Here is a 23,728-nt window from a genome sequence, read left to right on the forward strand (position 1 = left end):
CAGTTGAATGTCACTTCCCCTGGCTTAAGGGCCCATGTCTGCCAGTTTCCAAACAAATGCACTTTTTCTGTTTCCAAGAAATCAGGGTACTGATATAAATTTTAGAGTGGGGCCAGGCTTATAGTGCAGTGTGTCAAGCCATTGCCTGTGATGCTTGTATTCCATGTGAGAAATTGTTTGAGTCCCAGCTGCTCCACTTCCGATCCAGCTCCATGCTAATGTACCTGGGAAAGCAGAAAATATGGTCCAATTGCCTGGGCCCCTGCCATCCATGTCGGAGACCCAGATGGAGTTCCAGGCTCATGGCTTAAACCTGGCCCAGTCCTAACCATTGAAGCCATTTGGGGAGTGAACCAGAGGATGAAATATCTCATGCTCGCTCTCCTCTCTATCTGTCTCTCCCTTTCTCTGTGTAACTCTGCCTTTCAAATAAATAAGTAAATCTTACAAAGCAGTTTTTAGGTTGACGAGATGCCAAAACACCATATGTACCCTGTCAGTAGCCTTATACTTACCATTCCCACTCATGGCCTTCAGCTCATGCGTGCTGAAGATGCTGCATCTGCCAAGCACAGGTTTCCAGACATAAAAACAGTGAAAGAGCAGCTGGGCTTTCACAAATTCAACAGCTGAAGTGTATCCCTTTCTTAAGGATAAGTCAAAATACAAATGATGCCAAAGCAAGTCACTTAGTGCCAAAATAAACAAAGAAAAGCTTAGGTTTAGAGACGATTCCATAGTGGCCTGTAGTTCCAACTGTGAGATATTTCCTAGGATTCAGTTTTAAAATGTGGCCATGGATGTTGGGCTCATATCACACGCATGGCCTCTAACTGTGCAGCTGTTGTTACGGAACATGTGATGTTTTTGGGAAGTGTAGGTACAAGGGTAATGAAGATCTAATAAATGATTTTTAAATTTTTTTGTCTACTTATATTCATCTACTCGAAAGATAGATCGATCAATCGATCGATCGTCTACCTACTTGTTCACTTTCCAAATGCCCACAATAACCAGAGTTGGCTCAGGCTGAAGCCATGAGCCTACAAGTCCATCTGGGTCTCTCATGTGGGCGACAGGGGTCCAAGCATTTAACCATCATGCTCTGATGACCAGACTGTATTAGCACGATGGCTAGATTGGAAGCACAATAGAGTCCCTTAAACAAGCACTCTGATATGAAATCTAGGAGTCCCAAGCAGTGGCTTAACCCACTGTACCATAATACTTGCCCTAGGTGGCATTTCGAATTATTGGGGGAAATGAAGGATTTTTCAACAGCCAGAACAACCAGGTAGCCAAAACAAACAAACAAAAAACATTAGACTCTTACCTCACTCCTTCCCCTAGGATTTTTTTGTTGTTCATTTTTTTAAAATTTATTTTTATTTTATTTGAAAGTAGTTACTAGGGCTGGACTTGTGGCATAGACGGTAAAGCTGCTGCCTGCAATACCAGGATCCCATATGGGCACCAGTTCTAGTCTCAGCTGCTTCACTTCCGATCCATTTCACTACCTTCTTTCCCAGGTGCATTAGCAGTGAGCTGAAACAGAAGTGGAGTAGCCGGGACTCAAATTGGAGCCCATATGGGATGCCAGCACTGCAGGTAACCTTCTATGCCACAATGCCAACCTCATAAATAAATCTTTAAATAAAAAGGAAGGAAGGAAAGAAGAAGTACAAAGGAAAGAAAGGCAGTTACAGAGAGAGAGAGAGAGAGAGAGAGAGAGAGAGAGAGAGAGAAAGATACAGAGAGCAATCATCTATCTGCTGACTAACTCCCCATATGGCTCATTGGTCTGGGCTCGGCCAAGCCAAAGACAGAAGCCTTGAACTCCTTCTGGGTGTTCCATTTAGGTGCAGGGGCCTAAGTTCTTGGGTCCTCTTCCACTACTTTCCCAGGCATGTTAGTAGGGAGCTGGATCAGAAGTGGAGCAGCTGGGAGTTGCTTTGTTACCAATATCTGATACAGGCACTGCAGACTGCAACTTAACTTACTGTGCCGCAGCACCAGCCCCTAAGATAAAAATTTTTTAAAGATTATTTATTTAGGCCGGCGCCGCGGCTCAGTAGGCTAATCTTCCGCCTTGCAGCGCTGGCACACCGGGTTCTAGTCCCGGTTGGGGCACCGATCCTGTCCCGGTTGCCCCTCTTCCAAGCCAGCTCTCTGCTGTGGCCAGGGAGTGCAGTGGAGGATGGCCCAAGTCCTTGGGCCCTGCACCCCATGGGAGACCAGGAGAAGCACCTGGCTCCTGCCATCGGAACAGCACGGTGCGCTGGTCACAGCGCGCCTACCGCGGCGGCCATTGGAGGGTGAACCAGCGGCAAAAAGGAAGACCTTTCTCTCTGTCTCCCTCTACTGTCCATTCTGCCTGTCCAAAAAAAAAAAAAAAAAAAAAAAGATTATTTATTTATTTGAAAGGCAGAGTTACAAAGATGCAGAGCCAGAGGCAGAGAGACAGATCTTCCATCCGATGGTTCACTCCCCAAATGACCACAATGGCTGGAGCTGGGTCCATCTGAAGCCAGGAGCCAGGAACTTCTTTCCAGATCTCCCACAAAGGTGCAGGGGCCAAAGGACTTGGGCCATCTTCTACTGATTTCCCAGGCCACAGCAGAGAGCTGGATCAGAAGAGGAGCAGCCGGGACTCAAACCAGTGTCCATATGGGATGCCGGCTCTGAAGGTGGTGGCTTTACCTGCTACACCACAGTGCCATCCCCAAGACAGGGTTCTTACATCCGCTGGTTCACTCCCCAAATGGCCAGGGCTGGGCCAGGCTGAACCCAGGAACCTGGAACTACACTGGAGTCTCCCATGTGGGTGGTAGGGCCCCAAGCACTTGGGTCACTTTTCGAAGATTTTTTTTTTGGCACATTAGCACAGAGCTATACCTGAAGTGGAGTCGGTGGGGTTGGAACCAGTGCTCATATGCAATGCCAGTGTGGCAGGCAGCAGCTTAATGCTGACCTCCCAAGAACAGATATTCACATGTGTGTGCCCTAACTTTCCCATTGTAAAATGTTTTCTCTCTACAGACACTCCATAACAAAGATATTCAAGGTAAGATTAATTTGTTTGCAAAATAAAGGTAATCTCATTAAACATGGCCTATTACATGACTACAAGAATAATTTTGGATCATACAGCCATTTTTAAGTTTCCTTTGCTGAAACTTTTCATAAGGAATATCAGATCAGACTTTTTTTTTTTAAGATTTATTTATTTATTTATTTATTTATTTATTTGAAAGGCAGAGTGACAGAGAGGCAGAGGCAGAGTGAGAGAGGTCTTCCACCCACTGATTCACTCTCCAAATGGCCACAACAGCTGGAGTTTGGCTGATCCAAAGCCAGGAGCTTCTTCCAGGTCTCCCATGCAGGTGCAGGGGCCCAAGGACTTGGGCTATCTTCTATTGCTTTAAGGCCATAGCAGAGAGCTGGATCGGAAGTGGAGCCACCCAGGACTTGAACCGGCACTCATATGGGATGCCGGCGCTGCAGCCCAGGACTTAAACCCAATGTGCCACAGCACAGGTCCCTCAGATCACACTTTTAAAAGGCCCTTGGGAAGCCAAGCTTTGCCATCAGACTTTGCCTTCAATAACCTATAGATTTGGAGGACTGTTAAATTCCAAAGTATTCTAGAAAATGACATTCTTTACCCACTGGTAAGGTAACCATGCAAGGAAATCATGTATACAAACTATCATCTGGCATTGATTATTGTGGCACAGTGGGATAAGTTACTATATGATCAGAAAGGAGAGACATAGATAGAGATCTTCCATCCTCTGGTTTACTCCCTAATAGCCCACAGCAGCTGAATCTGGGCCAGCCTTTATCCAGGAGCTAATAACTCCTTCCCAGTCTCTTCCACATGAATGGTAGGTACCCAAGAACTTCAGCCATCACCTGTTGCTGGTATCCCATATGAGCACTGGTTCCAGTTCCACCTATTCCACTTCAGATCCAGCTACCTGCTAACGCGCCTGGAAAAGCAGTGCATGATGGCTCAAGTGCTTGAGCCCCTGCTACCCATAAGGGAGACTGCAATGCAATTCCAAGCTCCTGGGATTTGGCCAAGCACTTTGGCTGTTGTCGTCTTTGAGGGGTGAAACATTAGATTGAAGAGTCTACCATTCCTGTCCCTGATTCTTGGCGTCCTATCCATCTTTTTGTTAATTCACCTGGGAAGGCAGCAGATGATGTTCCAAGTACTTGGCTCCCTACCACACACGTGGGAGACCTAGATGTTGTTCCTGGCTCAGCTCCAGCTCTTGAATCCATTTGGGGAGTGAACCAGTAGATGGAAAGGTCTTCCTCTCTGCCTTGCAAATAAGTAAATCATCAAAAATAAAATAGTACCAGTCTTTTTTTTTTTTTTTTTTTGAGATCTTTTTTTTCCCCTGAGAGTTCTTTTCTTTCTTTCTTTTTTTTTTTCTTCTGAGAGCTTGTAAGGTCAATCTTGGTTTCATAAGGTTGTTTAGTCTGTATCTGAAATTATGACTCCGCAATGAAAGCTTTGCTGTTATAATCAGTGTCTTTATTTGTGTACTGTTTCAAAGAGAACAGATTCCTAATAAATTGAAGCAAATTACTGTATTGCCACTAAAATAATAATATCTACTAATAGTTTCTGAATTCTGGCTAGATCAGGCCATGAGAAAAATTGCTTCTTCATCTTTGCTCAAAAACGTTACAAAATTGTAAGTTACAGATAGTTTACATGGAAGGGGAGTTTCCTTACATCTGGAAGAGAAAAAAAGAAAGAACCAGGAATATAGGCCATAAAATGGAATGAAACACTGATACTGGCTGCAACATTGATGAATGTCTAAAGAACTGGAAGACCACATATTGAATGATTCTATTTAAATGAAACGTCCAGGATAGGCGAATCCTGAGACGAATCCAGAGAAAGAAGGTAGCGGTTATCGGAGCTGTGGGGAGCAGAGGGCAGGGGCATGAGTTTGTTTTTCAGGTGGTGCAAAGGTTCTGGTAGTAGTGGTGGTGATGTTGGCACAACCTCATGTTTCCACTAAAAGCCACTGAATTGTACACGTTAGAATACTTAGAATATTTTAAATACTAAGTTCAATGTTATGCAAATATCTTTTGTATTACCCAAAAAAGTGTTAGGGTGCTAACGGGATGTGTTTATTGTTCCAGTGTGTTTAACTGGAAGGGAAAGGGGGAAAAAAAAACCACCACAAAATGGCGGCTGGCCTCACGGAGCCACGTGACCGCCATTTCTTGCTTTGCCACCCTCAAGGAAGCCTTTCCCTCCCCTCGCTAGCGCAAAGACGTTCCCTGCTCGTTGTTTAGCGAAGCCAAGGTAACCCTTCCCAGGCGCGCTCCAGAGCCGGCAGCAGATCCCAAGGCCAGTCGTATTGAGGGCGGTCGGGGAGCGCGCACGTAGAACGTCGTCCCGTAAGCGCCGTTCCTGCGGGAGATGTGGAGGAGGGGAGCGCGCAGAGGCGGGGGGGGGGGGGGACGTCGGCGCATGCGCCTGAGGCTGACGGGTTTGAAATGGCTTCGGTGTTAGCCGGGACCCGACTCAGGTGAAGGTCTGGTACGCGCAGTTGAAGCGTTTGGGCGGCCAAGCCGGGGTTCTCCACGTCCTGTCGGATCCGCGGAAGGGCTGGGAGCGATCGTCTCGGCGGCACGGCTTCCGCGGGCCGGCGACGGTGGGGCTCTCGCGGGGCTGGGGCGGGAGGGACGCGGTCCCTTTTGTGCGGGTCGGAGCAGGCCCCGCGCGGCCGGCCCCTCCCCCACCGCCGCGCTCCTTCCCCGCGGCCCCTCGGCCTCGGCCCGGCGGGGCAGCGGCCAGGGGGCCCGGGCCGCCGAGACGGCTGCGGTCGTAGTCTCCCAGCCTCGGGGCCTGGGGCACCGGGGCGGCCGTGCGGCTGTCGGGGGCCGGAGGCTGGCGAGGCGGCGAGGGCTCGCAGCAGCCCCCGGTGGGCGCTTCACCCGCTGCGGCGGAGCGGTGGGTTTTGTCTGCCGAGGCCTGCGGCCCGCCGGGAGCGAGGACCGCAGGAAGATGCATGGCCGGGGGCCGGCCGGCGCTGCTCGGCGGAGGGCGATGCGCGGGCGGAAGCCCTCGCCTCTTCTGGCCGGACTTTGGGGGGGAGGGGTCCTCGCAGCGGTTCTTTGAGAGGCATCCGTTATCTCAACCGCCTTTCCCCTCGAGGGAAGGGAGCCAAGCAGCGCCCCCAGCCCCTTTCCCCTTTGCTACTCGAGAAAATACGTTCGTTAGATGAGATCCTTAAACCCCTTTACTTGGGGTCTCGTCCTCTTTCCGTTATTGATCTCAGCACTGCTCTAACCTTGGCCTCCCCTGCTCAACTCATTGCCAAGAGAAACACGCAGGCTGTTTTCCAGTGTAGAGTTGTGAACTTAACTGTAAGCAATTGGGTCGAGACCGCGGATGGCCTTCGGTTTAAATGTGACAGTCCATTTTTTAAAAAAGAGTGTAAGTCGTTTTTTTTTTTTTTAAAAAAATGTACTTTTGGTGATCTGCTTGATGTAAAAATGTTTTTGCTGCATTTCAGATTTTCATTTGCTCCCCGTCTTCCAGTTATTTCTTCTTGGGGAGATATACTTGATACACGGAGCATTTTCTTTCTTTTTGTGACATCGATATAGTTTGGTTGAACTTCAAAATGTGCATCTTTTCTTAATAGGACGCTGCTGTAGAAGACAGACAAGCCGAGGTTTTTTTCCCCTTGCATCATGGCTCAGTTTGGAGGACAGAAGAATCCGCCATGGGCTACTCAGTTTACAGCCACTGCGGTATCACAGCCAGGTCAGGCTACTGAACTCATGTACTGTAAAGGTGGAGTGAGGCTATCCGTGGGATGGTGAAACGCTCGCCAGTGCTGTGCTTGCAAGTGTGGTTTCATGGGTTTTAAATACCTTACGTTGATTAAGTTTTCATTCCAAGTTAGCAGCCACTCATTGTACTATATTTGCCATGCTAAGATGTCTGTATTCACAAGGTACGTTTAAAAGTAAATGTATTTAAAAGCCATGCTTCTTGAAGAACTGTATGTGACTATTCTGTTTGAATTGAAAGTAGAAAAACAGACTAAAGATTTTTATTACCAGGCAGAGGTAAAAGATAAAATAGTTGTAAAGGTAGTAAATTAACATTTACATTTTCAAAATAAGGTCAGAAGAATTTCTTTTTCAAAATAAAGTCAGTGAAAAATGTTGAAACTGTTTTAATAAATTTCTTCCTGACTTTCTTTGGAAGAAAACGTTTATTTATTTGGAATGCAGAGTGACAGGGAGGGAGGGAGGAAGAAAGATCTGGAAGAATTTTTAAAAAAATCTTTATAGGCATAGTTACAGAGATGCAGACAGAGAGAGAGAGGACCTTTAACCGCTGTTTCACTCCCCAGATGGCCGCAGCAGCCTGAAATGAGTTGATCTGAAGCCAGGAGCCTGGAGCTTCTGGGTCTCCCATGCAGGTGCAGGGGCCCAAGGATTTGGGCCATCTTCCACCTCTTTCCCAGGCCATAGCAGAGACCTGGATCGGAAGTGAAGCAGCCAGGACTTGAATTGGAGCCCGTGTGGGATGCTGGCACTGCAAGTGGCGACTTTTCCTGCTACGCCACATTGCCGGCCCCTAATTTTTTATTTTTTAAGATTTACTTATTTACTGGAAAGAATAAGAGAAACTCTTTCTTTCTGCTAGTTCAATCCCCAAATGGCCACAGTGACTGGGGTTGGTCTAGGCTGAAGCCAGGAACTTGGAACCCTTTTGGTGCCTCCCACAAGGGTGGCAGAGACCCCAAGTACATACTTGAGCCATCATCACTACCTTCCCAAACTCATTAGCAGAGAGCTGGATTAGAAGTGGAACAGCCCAGACTTGGTATTCAGATATGTGGAATGCCGTCATTGGAGGGTTTGGGTGGGGAGGGAGGCTTAAGTTTGTGTACCATAATACCAGGCCTCCCCTTTTACCTTTTTAACCATTTTTTTACTTAGTGGTTGAGTCTTAAAACATTAAGCTCATCTGTAGCTTTGCACTTATTAAAGATAATAAGCCAGTAGTGTTTAGGAGTTTGAATTATGTTTCTCAAATACTGCACAGAATCAGGTTTTGAGTTCCCAGGGAATTTGCAGCTTATTTTGTTACTTTGAATATATTTTTACTTAGGGTATGTCTTATACCAGTTCTTTGTTGCCTCATACTTATCAGTTTTGTAATTTGAGGTCAGTTCCTGAGACCCTGGTCTTTGACTAGAGTGTTCTAGTTATCTAGGTGACCTTTTTTTAAAAAAAAAAAAAAAAAAGATACCTTAGGGTTTTTATTTTAATTAATTATGCTTTGGGGGATTAATGGATAGTGGTTGAAGCAGTGGAAAATACTATGAAATAATTATTATAGATAAATATAATTTAGAGCTCATTCTCTGTGTTAAATAATCAGAAAACTGGGGTTGACTAAGTTTTGATTAAATAGGACTGGGAATTATTAGCAACTACTTTGTGTCCAGAAGCAAATGCTATATTCTTGTAGTTTGGGAAACTAAACATGTTTTAGCTGGTTTTTACTGCATATAATTTGCTTTAGATTCATGTCTGTAATATACCAATAAAATAGGTGTTATGGTAGAAATCTGTTATCTCCAGCTCTTAATGTTTGCATTGTAATTATTTGGATATATGGTGTAGTACTTATGTTTGTTTTAAGATTGAATAAGATGACAGTAATGTTTATAAAATTGTCAGAGGGTAGAGTTGTTAGTGAATGTAGGTCTTACCTTTCTGTATATGGCAAAAGATATTCCAAGTATGAAGGTTTTGTGAACAGAACTTTTATTTGTGCTGTATGAAATATGTAAATTTTCTTGGACTTGCCATTAATCAGAATTTTTCAAAACCTCAAATTTGGCTCACTAATCGTGACTTCATTAAGTAAGCAGGCAGATATTTTCTTAGTATCCAGTTTTAACTTTCCTGTAAAAATCCTGGAATAGGTCCTAAATGAAACTATTTAGTGATGTTTTTTTAATTAAGTGTTGTATCTTGGGCTACTTTCTGAAGGTTTTTTTTTTTTTTTTTTTTTAAAGATTTGTTTATTTGAAAGAGTTACTATGAGATAGGGAGATACAAATATTTTTCATCTGCTGGGTCACTCCCCAGCTGTCCACAATGGCTGGGACTGGGGCATGCCAAAACCAGTAGCTCCATTTGGGTTTCCCACATGGGTGGCAGGAGCCCAGGCTCTTGGACCATCTTCCCCTGCTTAGCTAGGTCTGGAAGTGGAACAGCTGGAACCTGAACCAGCACCCATATGGGATGCTGGTGTTGCAGGCAGGAGCTTTACCTGTTACACCACAATGCAGGCTGAGGCTTTACCCGCTATGCCACAGTGCCAGCTGGCCTCCTTTCTGTTCTTTTAAAGCCGCCTTTGTAGCTAATCATTAGGTTATTAGAGTTGATTATCAATTTGAAATTTCTGTCAAAAGTTAAATTCTTTTTATTCTTGGGTCAATTAAAGTATGTGTTAACTACATGTACTCTGAATAGAAAACTTTTTTTAAAGGATTTATTTGAAAGGTAGAGTTACAGAGAGGCAGAGGGAGAGGGAGAGAGAGAGAGAGAGAGGTCTTCTATCTGCTGGTTCACTTCCCAAATGGCCTCAATGGCCAGAGCTGGACTGATCTGAAGCCAGGAGATTCTTTTGAGTCTCCCACGCAGGTGCAGGGGCCCAAGGACTTGGGCCATCTTCCACTGCTTTCCCAGGCCTAGCAGAGAACTAGATTAAAAGTGGAGCAGGGGCCGGCACTGTGGCATAGCGGATAAAGCCACCACCTACAGTGCTGGCATCCCATGTGGGCTCTGGTTCAAGTCCCAACTGTTCCACTTCTGATCCAGCTCTGCTATGGCTTGGGAAAGCAATAAAAGATGGCCAAAGTCCTTAGGCCTCTGCACCTGTGTGAGAGTCCCAGAAGAAGCTCCTGGCTTCCGATCTGCACAGCTCTGGCCGTTGCAGTCATCTGGGGAGTGAACCAGTGGATGGAAGACCTCTCTCTCTCTCCATCTCTCTCTCTCTCTCTCTTTCTCTGCGTCTGCCTCTGCTTCTCTGTAACTCTGTCTCTCAAATAAGTAAAATCTTAAAAAAGAAAATGAATTTGCTACCAGTTATTTGAAAAAAAAAAAAAAAAAAAAATGGAGCAGCCAGGACTCAATGTGGTGCCTGTACGGGATGCTGACGCTGTAGGTGGCGGCTTTACCCTCTGTGCCACAGCACCGTCCCCTAGGAAACTTTTTTTTGTTTAGATTGTAACAGCATCTGGTGATTTTTTAATATATATATATATATATATATATATATATACTCTGCAAATGAATAAAGAATTTGGGCAATGGTTGGAGACTGTAGTCCACTTAGGTACAGGTCTGTTAGGAATTCACCAATGTTCCCATTGTTGGCTAAGCAATTTGCTAAGGCAAGTCTACTTCAGAAGTTCAAAAGGAGTTAGCTTCTACCTGTTTTCCTCCACAAAGGTTTTTTCTTTTTTTTGCATTTTTAAATTTCTGAATAGTTTTAAGTTTACAAATGGAAATTGTGATGCATTACAGAGTTCTCATATACTCCACACCCAGATTTCTCTATGGTTAATATATTTAGAAAATAATTTCCTAAAGTTTTCCATTGACAGCTTTAAATATAATTGGGGAACAAAAATTCAATAAAGAAGATTAAAAAGACTTAATAAGGATAATAGTATAGGTGTCAATTTTACTCTGTTAAAGAAATACAACTGGGGCTAGTGTTGTGGCATAAAGCTGCTGCCTGTGACACCAGCATCCCGTATGGGTGCTGGTGGGTGTCCTGGCTAATCCACTTCTGATCCAGTTCCCTGGTAGTGGCTTGTGAAAAGAAGCAGAAGATGACATAAGTGCTTGGACCCTTGTACCATGTGGGAGACCTGGAAGAAGCTACTGGATTTGGCCAGGGCTGGTTCCTGGCCGTTCCAGCCATCAGGGAAGTGAACTAGCAGATGGAAAATCTCTGTCTCTGTCTTTCTCTCTGGAACTCTATCAAATAAATAAATATTTAAAAAAAAAAAAAACCTTGAAATACTGTCAGGTGTATATGTCATATCAATGTGTCATATCAATGATCATACCACAGAAAAACGTTAACTAAATTATTCAATTTCAGTGAAGTATTGTAGTCTTTATGCCTGTATTTCTGATGAAGTTTCTCCTTAGGCCAATACAAAAATTGCCACTGTAATTTTTTCTATGTGTATAACTTCTCATGGATTTGTTTAGTTAATCCGTTTAATCCATTTGCTGTTTGATCTTATTTTGCATTTCTACTAACTTTCTGAAAATTCCTAGCTAATTGATATGGAACTATCAGTACATTTATACAAGATGATACAGTAAAACTAAAGTGAAAGCCCTTACAGTAGCAGTTCATTGCTGATTTTTGTAAAATTGAAGATTTGAATATTCTGATTTTAGTCTTGAGCTTAATTCAGTTAAGGACAGTGAGGAATTCCTAGGTGTCGTCACATGGCATCTTTAATTTTCTTTTCCATTAACCTTCATCCTCAACTATGAAACCTTGACTTTCTGAATTTCTTCTCCATTTTACAGTTAGACTCTGTGAACTTCATATTTGGATGACTATATATTAGTAGCAGGTTTTTCTTACAGCTTTCATGCCTTTTAGGCTCCTCCATACCGTTCCCAAAATTTTACCTCCAAATCTGCAGAATTTGGCATATAACCCTCACTTCAATTGGAAGCTGTTTTTGTTCTATTCTTTAGTTATACCTGCTTGCTTTTACTTGCTTTCCTTTCTTGATTACACTGCATTTGCTACTTCTTATTTCTCCCCCTACCTTAAATGCATCTGTCATATGTGATAGTCCTAAAGTATAAATTCTGTTGCTGTCACAGAATTTTCAAAACTGAATGGAGTGTGAGCTAGATTTTGTTCCAGGTCCTTTCCGTACCAAATGAAAAAATTGAGACACAAAGGAGGAAAATCTTTAGGTTTCTTAGAAAGCCACAGGATAGTCAGTATTACAGCCTCAGAACTGTGGTTCATTTTATGTCTCATTAGTCTCTTTATTATTTGACTGCAAAAATAAGGAGTTTTAGAATACATTTCAAATTCCTTGGGATGGTATTTGTGGGACTCTTTTTTAAAATTTTTTAATTTTTTTTTTTTTTTGACAGGCATAGTGGATAGTGAGAGAGAGAGAGAGAAAGGTCTTCCTTTTTGCCGTTGGTTCACCCTCCAATGGCCGCTGCGGCCGGCTCATCGCGCTGATCCGAAGGCAGGAGTCAGGTGCTTCTCCTGGACTCCCATGCGGGTGTAGGGCCCAAGCACTTGGGCCATGCTCCACTGCCTTCCCGGGCCACAGCAGAGAGCTGGCCTGGAAGAGGGACAACCGAGATAGAATCCGGCGCCCCAACCGGGACTAGAACCCGGTGTGCCAGCGCCGCAAGGCGGAGGATTAGCCTGTTGAGCCACGGCGCTGGCCAAAATTTTTTAATTTTAAAATTTTTTAAATTAAAAAAAAATTTTAAATATTTGTTTATTTATTTGAAAGAATTATGGGGAGAGAGAGAGGTAAGCAGAGAGAGAGAAGTATTCTATCCGCTGGTTCACTCCCCAAATGGCCATAATGGATAGGGCTAGGCCAGGCTAAAGCCAGCAGCTTCATCCAGATCTCCCACTTGGCTGCAGGGGCCCAAAGACTTGGGCCATTTTCCACTGCTTTCCCAGGTGCATTAAGGAGTTGGATTGGAAGTGGAGCAGCTAGCCCATATGGGATGCCAGCGCTGCAGGTGGTAGCTTAATTGCTATATCACTATTGGCCCCAAGATTTACGTTTTTATTTATTTGCAAGAGTTAGGGAATCTTCCATCTGCTAGTTCACTCCCCAGATGACCATAACAACCAGGGCTGGGCCAGGCCAGGCTGAAGCCAGGAGCCCAGAACTCCATCTGGGTCTTCCCACCTGGGTGGCAGGGGCCTAAACACTTGGGCTATTTTCTGCTGCTTTCTGAGGTACATTATCAGGAAGCTGGATCGGAAGTGGAACAGCTGGGACTCAAAATGGCATTTGACATGGGATGCTGGCATCACTAGGTGGTGGCTTAACCGTCTGTGCCACAATGCTGGCCCCAAGGAGCCATCTTTCCATCCCATTTTTCATTTTTCCCATAATTGATGTGCTAGTTCTTAATATTTACCTATTTTTCCATATCTTACCTGAATTGCCATGATAGATCTTTGTTGTTAGTCATGTAAGGCTGAACGTTTAACAGTTTTCATTATGTGAAGAGGTGTTGAGAGAGATAGTTAAAGCCCTAAGCAAAAATTGAATATAAAGATATCTTCAATATATTTGACTCAAAATATTTACATGTATGTATATCATTGAAACAGCATTATATGGTGAGATAGGTTTAGCAGATTCAGAACTATGTTCACATCCATTTTTTTAACCATTTATTTATTTATTTGAAAGGCAGAGTAACAGAGAGAGGGAGACACAGATATTTTCCATTTACTGTTTTACTTCCCAAATGACAGCCAGGGATGGACAGGCTTCAGTCAGGAGCTTGGAACTCTATCCTGGTCTTGCATGTGGGTAGCCCAAACATTTGGACCATTTTTGCTTTTCCCATGCAATTAGCAGGGAGCTGGATCACGAGTAGAGCAGCCTGAATATGAACCCGCTCCCCATGGGATGCTGGAATCGCAGGAAGTGGCTTCACTGCTGCACCAAAACACCAACTCTCCATATACCTGCTTTTTCTTTCTTTCTTTCTTTCTTTCTTTCTTTTTTTTTTTTGTAAGATTTATTTGTTATTTGAAAGCGTTATAGAGACATAGAGAAAGAGAGAGATCTTTCATCTGCTGGTTGACTCACCAGATAGCCACAACAGCTAGGGCTGGACCAGGCAGAAGCAAGGAGCCAGGAGCATCGTCCGGGTCTCCCACGTGGGTAGCAGAGACCCAAGCACTTGGGCCATCCTTTGCTGCTTTCCCAGGTCCATTGGCCAGTATCTGGATTGAATGTAGAGCAGCTGGGACTCCATATGGGATGGACTCCATATGGGAAGTTGGCGCTGCAGGCTGTGGCTGCACCACAGCACTGAGCTTCTTCTGTCTAGTGGAGCTAATATGATAGACTGTCTTGCTTATGTTTGATCAGTGAGCATTTTTTCATTTCTTTTTTTTTTTTTCCAAGATTTATTTATTTATTTGAAAGGCAGAGATACAGAGAGGCAGAGGTAGAGAGAGAGAGGTCTTCCATCTACTAGTTCACTCCCTAAATGGCTACAACAGCCGGAGCTGAGCCAACCTAAAGCCAGGAACCAGAAGCTTCTTGTGGGCCTCCTGCATGGGCTTAGCAACCCAAGGACTTGGGCCATCTTTTACTGCTTTTGCAGGCCATAGCAGAGAGCTGGATCAGAAGAGGAACAGCCGGGACAAGGACGGGAGCCCACATGGTGGGCTGCAGGCAGTGGCTTTACCTGCTGTGCCACAGTGCCAGCCTCCCATCTCTCTTAAACTGAGTGCACAACTCATGTTTGTGTAGCTGTGGCTTCTTTTGCGTTTTTGCTTTATGATCTGGAAAGTAATTTTGATTAGTATAGTACTATAGATATCATGTATTGGAAGTCATGCTGGAGGTATAAATATTAAACTTGAATGATATAAGACTGCTTAAAAGAAGTGAAGTGGGAAACAGTAAATATCAGTGGCAGTTAAGAGTGGAAGAAGTATGACATTGTGAATGGTGTCTTAAACTGCCTGAGAGAATTGATTTTTTTCAGTTGTAGTTGGAAGAGACTGTGGCCGGAACACTAGCCCTCGCTTCCAGTGACCCTTAGGAGAGTGGAAGAGCCATTGTCTACTAGGATATTATCTTTTTAGAGAGTGTGACAACCCCACCTAGTACTGATTTGAATAATGCTTACCTTTATTAATTTTTAAAATATTTATTTATTTACTTGAAAGGCAGAGTTAGAGTGCGAGTAAGTGAGCTTCCATCTGCTGTTTCACCCCTCAAATGCCGCAACAGCTGGGTAGGGTCAGTCTGGGCCAGGAAGAAGCCAGGAGTCTAGAACTCCATCCAGGTCTCCCTTGGGTGACAGGGACCCAAGTACTTGGGCTGTCACCTGCTGCCTCCCTAGGTGTGCATTAACTGGAATTTGGAATCAGATGCCGAGCCAGGCTTCTAACCCAGGCACTCTGAAATGCCATGCAAGCATTGCACGTAAGGTCTTTATTGCTGTGCCATAACACTCCATAATTTTTGTTCTTAAGTAAATTGGAAATGAATGTCAAATCGTTGAGTTCTGTTCTTCAGACTCTGAAGAAAACCTTCAAAGTCTCAATGGATTGAACAGTGAGCTAATTGTAGGAACATTACCTATATATAGTAGAAATAAAAAAATTTCTACTTGTGTGGAATCTAAGGAAGGATATTGAAAAGAAGATGACATTTGGAAGACCTGTTCACATAAAACCTCGCTTTGCAGATATTTTGGTAAATACACAAAGTAAAGCAAATTAATAAAAATAAAGAATTGATAAAGGTGATTTTTTTTTTTTTTTTTTTTTTTTTTTTAATTTTTGACAGGCAGAGAGAAATGTCTTTCTTTCCGTTGGTTCACCCTCCAATGGCCGCCACGGCCGGTGCATGGTGCTGATCCGAAGCCAAGAGCCAGGTGCTTCCCCTGGTCTCCCAAGGGGTGCAGGGCCCAAGCACTTGGGCCGTCCTCCACTGCACTCCTGGGCCATAGCAGAGAGCTGGCCTGGAAGAGGGGCAACCGGGACAGAATCCGGCACCCCGACCGGGACTAGAACCCAGTGTGCCAGCGCCACTAGGCAGAGGATTAACCTGTTGAGCCATGGCACCAGCGATAAAGTTGATTTTTTTTTTTTTTTTTTTTTGACAGGCAGAGTGGACAGTGAGAGAGAGACAGAAAGGTCTTCCTTTTGCCGTTGGTTCACCCTCCAATGGCTGCCGTGGTAGGCGCGCGCTGTGGCCGGCGCACTGCGCTGATCCAATGGCAGGAGCCAGGTGCTTATCCTGGTCTCCCATGGGGTGCAGGGCCCAAGGATTTGGGCCATCCTCCACTGCACTCCCTGGCCACAGCAGAGAGCTGGCCTGGAAGAGGGGCAACCGGGACAGGATCGGTGCCCTGACCGGGACTAGAACCCAGTGTGCCGGCGCCGCAAGGTGGAGGATTAGCCTACTGAGCCGCGGCGCCGGCCTGATAAAGTTGATTTTTAAAAATGATGAAACAAAAGGTGGAAGAAAAAAAGTTAGAAAAGAGAATCATACTAAAATTTTTTTGTGGTACTTGAGTATTTCAACATTTATAGCCTTAGGTGTAATGACTTGCCTCTTTTTAAGAGAATTGTCTACTTCCTGTGTTGTTTTTCTTTCCAAATAGCCTGAGACTGCTTCATGAAACTATATGGAAATTTCAGATAATAAAATACTGCTTGACATGGGAGTGCAGATAACTCTTACGGACAGTCTTCCCTTAGTATTCTCTGGGAATGGGTTCCAGCAGTGTCTGCAGATTGAAAATTCAGAGATGCTTAAGTTCCTTAAATAAAATGGCATAATATTTGCAAAGAACTTATGCATGTTCTCCTGAAGAATTTTTAAAATTTCTTTACATGAGGCCGGCGCTGCGGCTCCCTTGGCTAATCCTCCACCTGTGGTGCCGGCATCCTAGGTTCTAGTCCCGGTTGGGGTGCCGGATTCTGTCCCGGCAAAAAGCACCTGGCTTTTGGCTTCAGATTGCCGCAGTGGGCTGGCTGTAGTGGCCATTGGGGGCGGGGGGTGAACCAACAGAAGGAAGATCTTTCTGTCTCTTTCACTGTCTCTGCCTGCAAAAAAAAAATTATTTACATGAGAGATTGAGAGAGAGTGAGAGGTCTCCATCTGCTGGTTCACTTCCCAAATGGCTACACTGGCCAGAACTGGGCTGATCTGAAGCCAGGAGACAAGAGCTTCTTCTGGGTCTCCTGAGTGGGTACAGGGGCCCAAACACTTGGGCCATCCCTCGCTGCTTTCCCAGGCCATAACAGAGAGCTGGATCAGAAATGGAGTATCTAGGACTTGAACCAGCGCCCATATGGGATGCTGGCATTGCAGGCAGTAGCTTTACCTGCTGTGCCACAGCATTGTCCCCACAGTTGTTGGCTTAACCCACTGTACCACAGTGCTGATCTCTCATTGTGGTTTTAATTTGCATTTTTTCCTTGATGATAGTGATGTTGAATATTTTTCCATAGACCATTATTTCCATTATTTGTATATCTTTCCAGAAATGTTTATTCCATTCTTTTGTTCATTTTTTAATCGGGTTATTGTATTGTTTAATTTTCATATGTAGTTTATTAAACACTTCATCGGACATATGGTTTGCAAATATATTCTCCCATTCTGTTGATTTTCTGTTTACTCTGTTTGCTCTGCAGAATCTTTAAGATTTTATTTATTTGAAAGACAGGAGTTACACAGAGAAGTAGAGAAAAAGAGGGGTCTTCCATCTGCTGGTTCACTCCCCAAATGGCTGCAACAGCCAGAGCTGAGCCGATCCGAAGCCAGGAACTTCTTCTGGGTCTTCCATGTGGGTGTAGGGACCCAGGGACTTGGGCCATCCTCTGCTGCTTTCTCAGGTGCATTAACAAGGAGCTGAATGGGAAGTGGAGCAGCCAGGACTCTAACTGGCACCCATATGGGATGCCAGCACCGTAGGCCAGGACTTAACATGCTGTGCCACAGAGCCAGCCTCTAGAAAGTTCTGAAGGTATGGCTGGCGCCGCGGCTCAGTAGGCTAATCCTCCGCCTTGCGGCGCCGGCACACCGGGTTCTAGTCCCGGTCGGGGCACCGATCCTGTCCCAGTTGCCCCTCTTCCAGGCCAGCTCTCTGCTGTGGCCAGGGAGTGCAGTGGAGGATGGCCCAAGTGCTTGGGCCCTGCACCCCATGGGAGACCAGGAGAAGCACCTGGCTACTGCCATCGGATTAGCGCAGCGCGCCAGCCGCGGCGGCCATTGGAGGGTGAACCAACGTCAAAAAGGAAGACCTTTCTCTCTGTCTCCCTCTACTGTCCACTCTGCCTGTCAAAAAATAAAAAATTTAAAAAAAAAAAAAGGAAGTTCTGAAGGTAGATCACTTTCAGCATTACTGTCACTATATTTATCATCTGCTTCCAGGTAAAAATAAATTTTAGTTAAATAAGATATTTTTATGTTTTACTTTTTTATTAGATATTTAAAACATTTATTTGAAAGGCAGAATGACAGAAAGAAGTAGAGGGGAAGAGAGTAAGAGAGGGTTCTTCCATTTTCTGGTTCATTTCCTAAATGGCTGCAGCACCTCAGGCTGAAGTAGGCTGAAGGTAGGAACCCAGAACTCTATCCAAGGCTTACCTGTGGGTGGAGGGGCCTAGGTACTAGGGCCATCTTCCGCTGTTTTCTCAAGCATGTTAGCAGGTAGCTGGATCAGAAGTGGAGCAGCTCATCTTCAAACTGGCTTTCAGATACTGCAATGCCCAGTGTTAAAGGAAGCAGCTTAACGCTGTGTTTCTGTTTTACTTCCTAAAAATACTTTTTGAGGGTACTGTAGTCTCTTGGTCTAGGTAAGATTAGTTGGTTTCATTCTGAAGTTTAGTTTATATTTACTAAAGCACGAACATGTAACATAAAGCTGTTGAGGTCCTGGGAGGGACATAAATCAGTTAAATTTAAGAAGTGTTACTGAAATTGGTTTTGTTTTGTTTTGTTTTTTTAGTAAACTATCAAAGATTGTAGTGTACAACTAAGCAGTCACAGAAAATTCTTGGAAGAGATCCAAATAACCTTAATTTTTTCTTCCCTCTGCTTTTTAATCTCATTTTAGCTGCACTGGGTGTTCAGCAGCCGTCACTTCTTGGAGCATCTCCTACCATTTATACACAGCAAACTGCATTGGCAGCAGCAGGCCTTACCACACAGACTCCAGCAAACTATCAGTTAACTCAAACTGCAGCATTACAGCAACAAGCTGCAGCTGCGGCAGCTGCATTGCAACAGGTGAATCCCTACTAGTTTATGATTTCTGATATAGCATTGTAAGATCTGAGTGGTCTGGGTTGCTACTCCAAAAAATGAGAGGTTTTATCATGCTTATTTTTTTTGGTGGTATATGCCCAATACTTAGAGAAAGGTGTTGCATAATTGAAATTCTAATGAATTAAGTTCTTAAATTTGTTCTACTTTATTTAAACAGAATTTAGTTTTTACAAATTTCAGTTGTAAGTAGTTACCATTTTGTTTATTTCAAAGTTTAGTTGTTCCAGAAAATTCCTTTTCATTGTAACTATATACATTATGTAACTGTATTTGTAAATCATCTTTAGAGAATGAATAAAACTAATATATTTTTCTTTGAAAAAATTTTTTTAATCTTTCAGCAATATTCACAACCTCAACAGGCCTTGTATAGTGTGCAACAACAGGTTAGTTTATATTTTCTGTATTAAAAACTGATTTTAAAATAGCCAATTGTTCCAGAATTCATTGTTGTAGTTTTATTCCAGAAGAAGCTCCTGCCAGTTGGATTCGGATCAGCTCGGCTCTGGCCATTGCAGCCATTTGAGGAATGAACCAGTGGATGGAAGATCTCTTTCTGTGTCTCTATCTCTCTCTGCAACTCTTTAAAATAAATCTTGGAGGCCGGCGCCGCGGCTCAATAGGCTAATCCTCCGCCTAGCGGCACTGGCACACCAGGTTCTGGTCCTGGTCAGGGTGCCGGATTCTGTCGCGGTTACCCCTCTTCCAGGCCAGCTCTCTGCTGTGGCCCAGGAGTGCAGTGGAGGATGGCCCAGGTGCTTGGGCCCTGCACCCCATAGGAGACCAGGAGAAGCACCTGGCTCCTGCCTTGGGATCAGCGTGGTGTGCCAGCCACGGCGGCCATTGGAGGGTGAACCAACGGCAAAGGAAGACCTTTCTCTGTGTCTCTCTCTCTCACTGTCCACTCTGCCTGTAAAAAAAATAAATAAATCTTGGAAAAAAGAAAGATTATAATGTGTTCTGTTGAACCATATGCAAAGTGCACTATACAACCATTCTTACAGAAAAAAGTATTTCAAAAAAGTTTTATTTATTTGAAAAAGAGATGGAGAGATGGAGATTTTCCAAATACTATTTCATTCCTCAAATTCCTGCAGCACTCAGTGGTAGGCCAGACTAAACCAGGAGCCAGGAACCTCATTGGTGTTTTGTATATGAGTGGCAGGAATCCAAGCACTCACACCATTATCTGCTCCCTCCCAAAAGTATTAGCAGGAAGCTGAATTGGAAACAGAGTGGTCAGGACTCTTAACTTGTTGCTATGAAACAGAATGCAGATATCCGAAGTGGTGACTTATCCTACTATGCCTCAATGCCTATTCTGGCCCCCAGAAAGTATTCTGATGTGATTTAACCTCTGGTATGTGGTGAATCACAACAGTTTTGAGTTAGAACCTCATATGCATTCTTTTATCCTATCATAAGTAGAATTTACGCTGAAGAATTATTTTTTCAGAAGATTTATTTACTTTTTTTTTTTTTTTTTTTGACAGGCAGAGTGGATAGTGAGACAGAGAGAGACAGAAAGAAAGGTCTTCCTTTTTGCCGTTGGTTCACCCTCCAATGGCTGCCGCGGCGGGCTCATCTCGCTGATCCGAAGCCAGGAGCCAGGTGCTTCTCCTGGTCTCCCATGCGGGTGCAGGGCCCAAGCACTTGGGCCATCCTCCACTGCACTTCCGGGCCATAGCAGAGAGCTGGCCTGGAAGAGGAGCAACCGGGACAGAATCTGGCACTCCAGCCAGGACTAGAACCCGGTGTGCCGGTGCCGCAAGGCGGAGGATTAGCCTATTAAGCCACAGCGCCAGCCTATTTATTTACTTGAGAGGTACAGTTAGAGAGAGAGGGAGAGACAGAAAAGGTCTTCCTTTCGCTGCTTCATCCCTATGTGGCCTCAATGGCTGGAGCTGGGCCGATCCTTTGAGGGTGCAGGGACCCAAGCACTTCAGCTGTCTTCTGCTTTCCAAGGCCATAGCAGAGAGCTGGAAGAGGAGCAGCCAGGATACTAACTGGTGCCCATGTGGGATGCAGGTACCACAGGTAGAGGCTGAGCCCACTACACCTACACCATGGTGCCAGCCCCTCCAGAATTTTTTAATTTCCCCTCTCCCATCAGTTCCTTTTACTTTCTTGTAATGGTATACTTTGCTATTGCCAGAAGAAACGTATTTGGGGTGAGTGTCATGGGACAAGTTGTTAAGTCACCAGTTGGGATGCCTACATCCCATATCTGAGTGTCTGATTCAAGTACCTTCTCCTCTGCTTAAAATCCATCTTCCTGCTAATACACACGCTGGGAGCCTGCAAGTGATGCGGAAGTACTTGGGTACTTACCCCTTGTGGAAAATTTGGGGTGAGTTCCAGGTTCCTGGCTTCATCCTGGCCCCAGCTCTGGCTGTTGTTGGCATTTGGGGAGTGAGTCAGTGATGATCTCTTTCTTTCAACTACATGAAAATAAAAGTTAGAAAGACAGCATATATATATTTCAGAATGTGCGGTCCTTCATGGTCCCCGTGGCTGTGCATATCTGACCATTAATAGTGCTTCTCATTTCAGGCATACATAGGAATTAAATGGCGAGATTTTTCTTTTCTTTCTTTCTTTCTTTCTTTTTTTTTTTTTTTTTAAGATTTATGTATTTGAAAGCCAGAGCAACAGAGAGCTCGCTCTTCCATCTGCTCCTCTTTCACTCCCCCAATCGCTGCAATAGCCAGGTCTGAGCCAAGCGGAGGAACTCCATCTTGATCTTCACCTGGGTGACAGGGGCCAAGTACTTGGACCATCTTTGTCTGTCTTCCCAGGCACATAAGCAGGAAGTTGAATCAGTAGCAGAGTAGTTTGGAACTTGAACAGGCTGGCACTCCAGTATGGGATGCCAGTGTCTAAAGCAGCTACTTAACCTGGTATGCCACAGTGCTCGCCTCAGTGCCATGTTTTGAGACAGCTAGCATACTGATGATACTGAGTTATTCCTTTAGCATAGTAATTAACTTTTTTAACTACAAACATTCCCCTTTCAAGAGTCGTGGAGTTTTTTTCGAGTGTTATTTCTATGAAAGTAGCATACTGATGATACTGAGTCATTTCTGTAACATGGTAATTAACATTGTTAACTAGAAATCTTCCCTTTAGGGAATTGTGGAGTTTTGGTGACTCTTTATTTCTATGAAATAACAACAAAATAATTTTCTTTTATTTGTTAAATATAGTGAAGTACCTGTTCATTGAATAAGTTACTGATAAATCATGTCTACAATTAGAAATGTTTATAGGAGAGCCTTATACCTAACAACCTCTGTTAACTCTTTCAGATTTTTCTTTAAAATAAAGTAACTGTTTAATAGGAATTTTTCCTTTTGTAAATCATCTATGAAACAATTCTGATTGATCCTTTTTCTTTTGTATTTTTTTTCCCCTATATTCAGTTACAGCAACCCCAGCAGACTCTCTTAACCCAGGTTGGTGTGGTATTATTTTATTTTGGATATCTGAATGAAGAGTAGATAAAAGTTTTTATTCCTGTTCTAGTTTTTTCTTCAATAACTTAAAGGTATTTGTTGGATTCACATAATAACTTAGCAGTTTCATGTTAAATAAAGGTGTATATGTTTCTGGTTTTCTTTTATGCCTTTTGATTACAGGTCCAACTGACATAGAGTCCAAATACAAATGAGGTCTTTATTTCAAACTTAATACCTATTTTTTGCTTTTACTTTTTCTTTATAGCTTATATTTTTGAAATTTTTGCATGTTATTTCTTCTTTAACCCAACCTTACCGGTGACATTATTGTGTTATCAGTTTAATTTCTTAGCAACATAAAAAAGTTTTGAATTTCTGATATCTATTTGCTCCCATAGACTTCACAGACAACTTATTCCTTTTTTTTTTTTTTTTTGCAATCCTTTAAAAGTGTAACAACAGCTGTTTAACTTATTAACAGTTCAGGCTGATTTTGGGCTAGATTTGGCCCATGGACCATGGTTTGCTGAACCCTGGTATGTACATAGTGTGTAGTACAATGTAGGTGCTAAAAAGGACCCGGATATTTTTTTATGTACTTGTGTGGAATGATAGCTCAGGAATATGAAGCACAGGAAAAGGTATGGGCCAGTGTGTATTGTATGCTTCCATTTAAGTAAGGAAGAGGAAGAGGATATCTGTCTTTTTATTCACGTGTGCATTTGTAAATAAAATGTCACCATGATGCTCTGTAATAGTAAATGGTGCTGATGATTGCTGCATGCATAGGAAACTTGGGTAGCTTAGGAACAGAAATAGTAGAGAAGCTTTTCCCTGTGTAAGTTTTTATATCTAATTAGTCTTGAACTCGTTCCCTTTTTTTAATTTTTCAATTTAAAATCATTCTCAGTCCATTTTTATTAAAGAGCTAAAATTGACCAAGCCTATTTCATGTTGCTATTTCCAGATTGAGGATTTTCCAGTTGAAGCAGAAAAGGTGTAGAAGTTTTTTTCTTTAGAAAATAATTTTCTGACATGGATCCCTAAAGCATTAGTGTTCAAGATATTAAAGAAAATAATTTTGTGGTCAAACTTTAAGAAAGTTCCTTTATAATACTTAGGATTTTCCTG

At 43.6% G+C, this 23,728-nt stretch overlaps 1 protein-coding gene across 4 annotated transcripts in view; it reads left to right on the forward strand.

Annotated features, from left to right (window-relative positions):
* The first annotated feature begins 5,488 nt into the window (after positions 1-5,488).
* The window catches only part of CCAR1 (cell division cycle and apoptosis regulator 1), a 57,446-nt gene continuing 39,206 nt past the window's right edge, over positions 5,489-23,728 (forward strand). Inside the window, exons 1-5 of one of the 4 annotated variants that reach the window (XM_062214795.1) lie at positions 5,489-5,564; positions 6,687-6,808; positions 18,928-19,100; positions 19,481-19,525; positions 22,562-22,594. In XM_062214795.1, the coding sequence (XP_062070779.1) occupies positions 6,736-6,808; positions 18,928-19,100; positions 19,481-19,525; positions 22,562-22,594 (324 nt within the window). In that variant the 5' untranslated portion in view covers positions 5,489-5,564; positions 6,687-6,735. Of the gene's footprint in view, positions 5,691-6,686; positions 6,809-18,927; positions 19,101-19,480; positions 19,526-22,561; positions 22,595-23,728 lie in introns of all 4 variants that reach the window. The other 3 variants (XM_062214794.1, XM_062214793.1, XM_062214796.1) reach the window with 3 other exon arrangements.

The sequence above is a fragment of the Lepus europaeus genome, chromosome 17, assembly GCF_033115175.1.
Source record: "Lepus europaeus isolate LE1 chromosome 17, mLepTim1.pri, whole genome shotgun sequence".
NCBI lineage: Eukaryota > Metazoa > Chordata > Mammalia > Lagomorpha > Leporidae > Lepus > Lepus europaeus.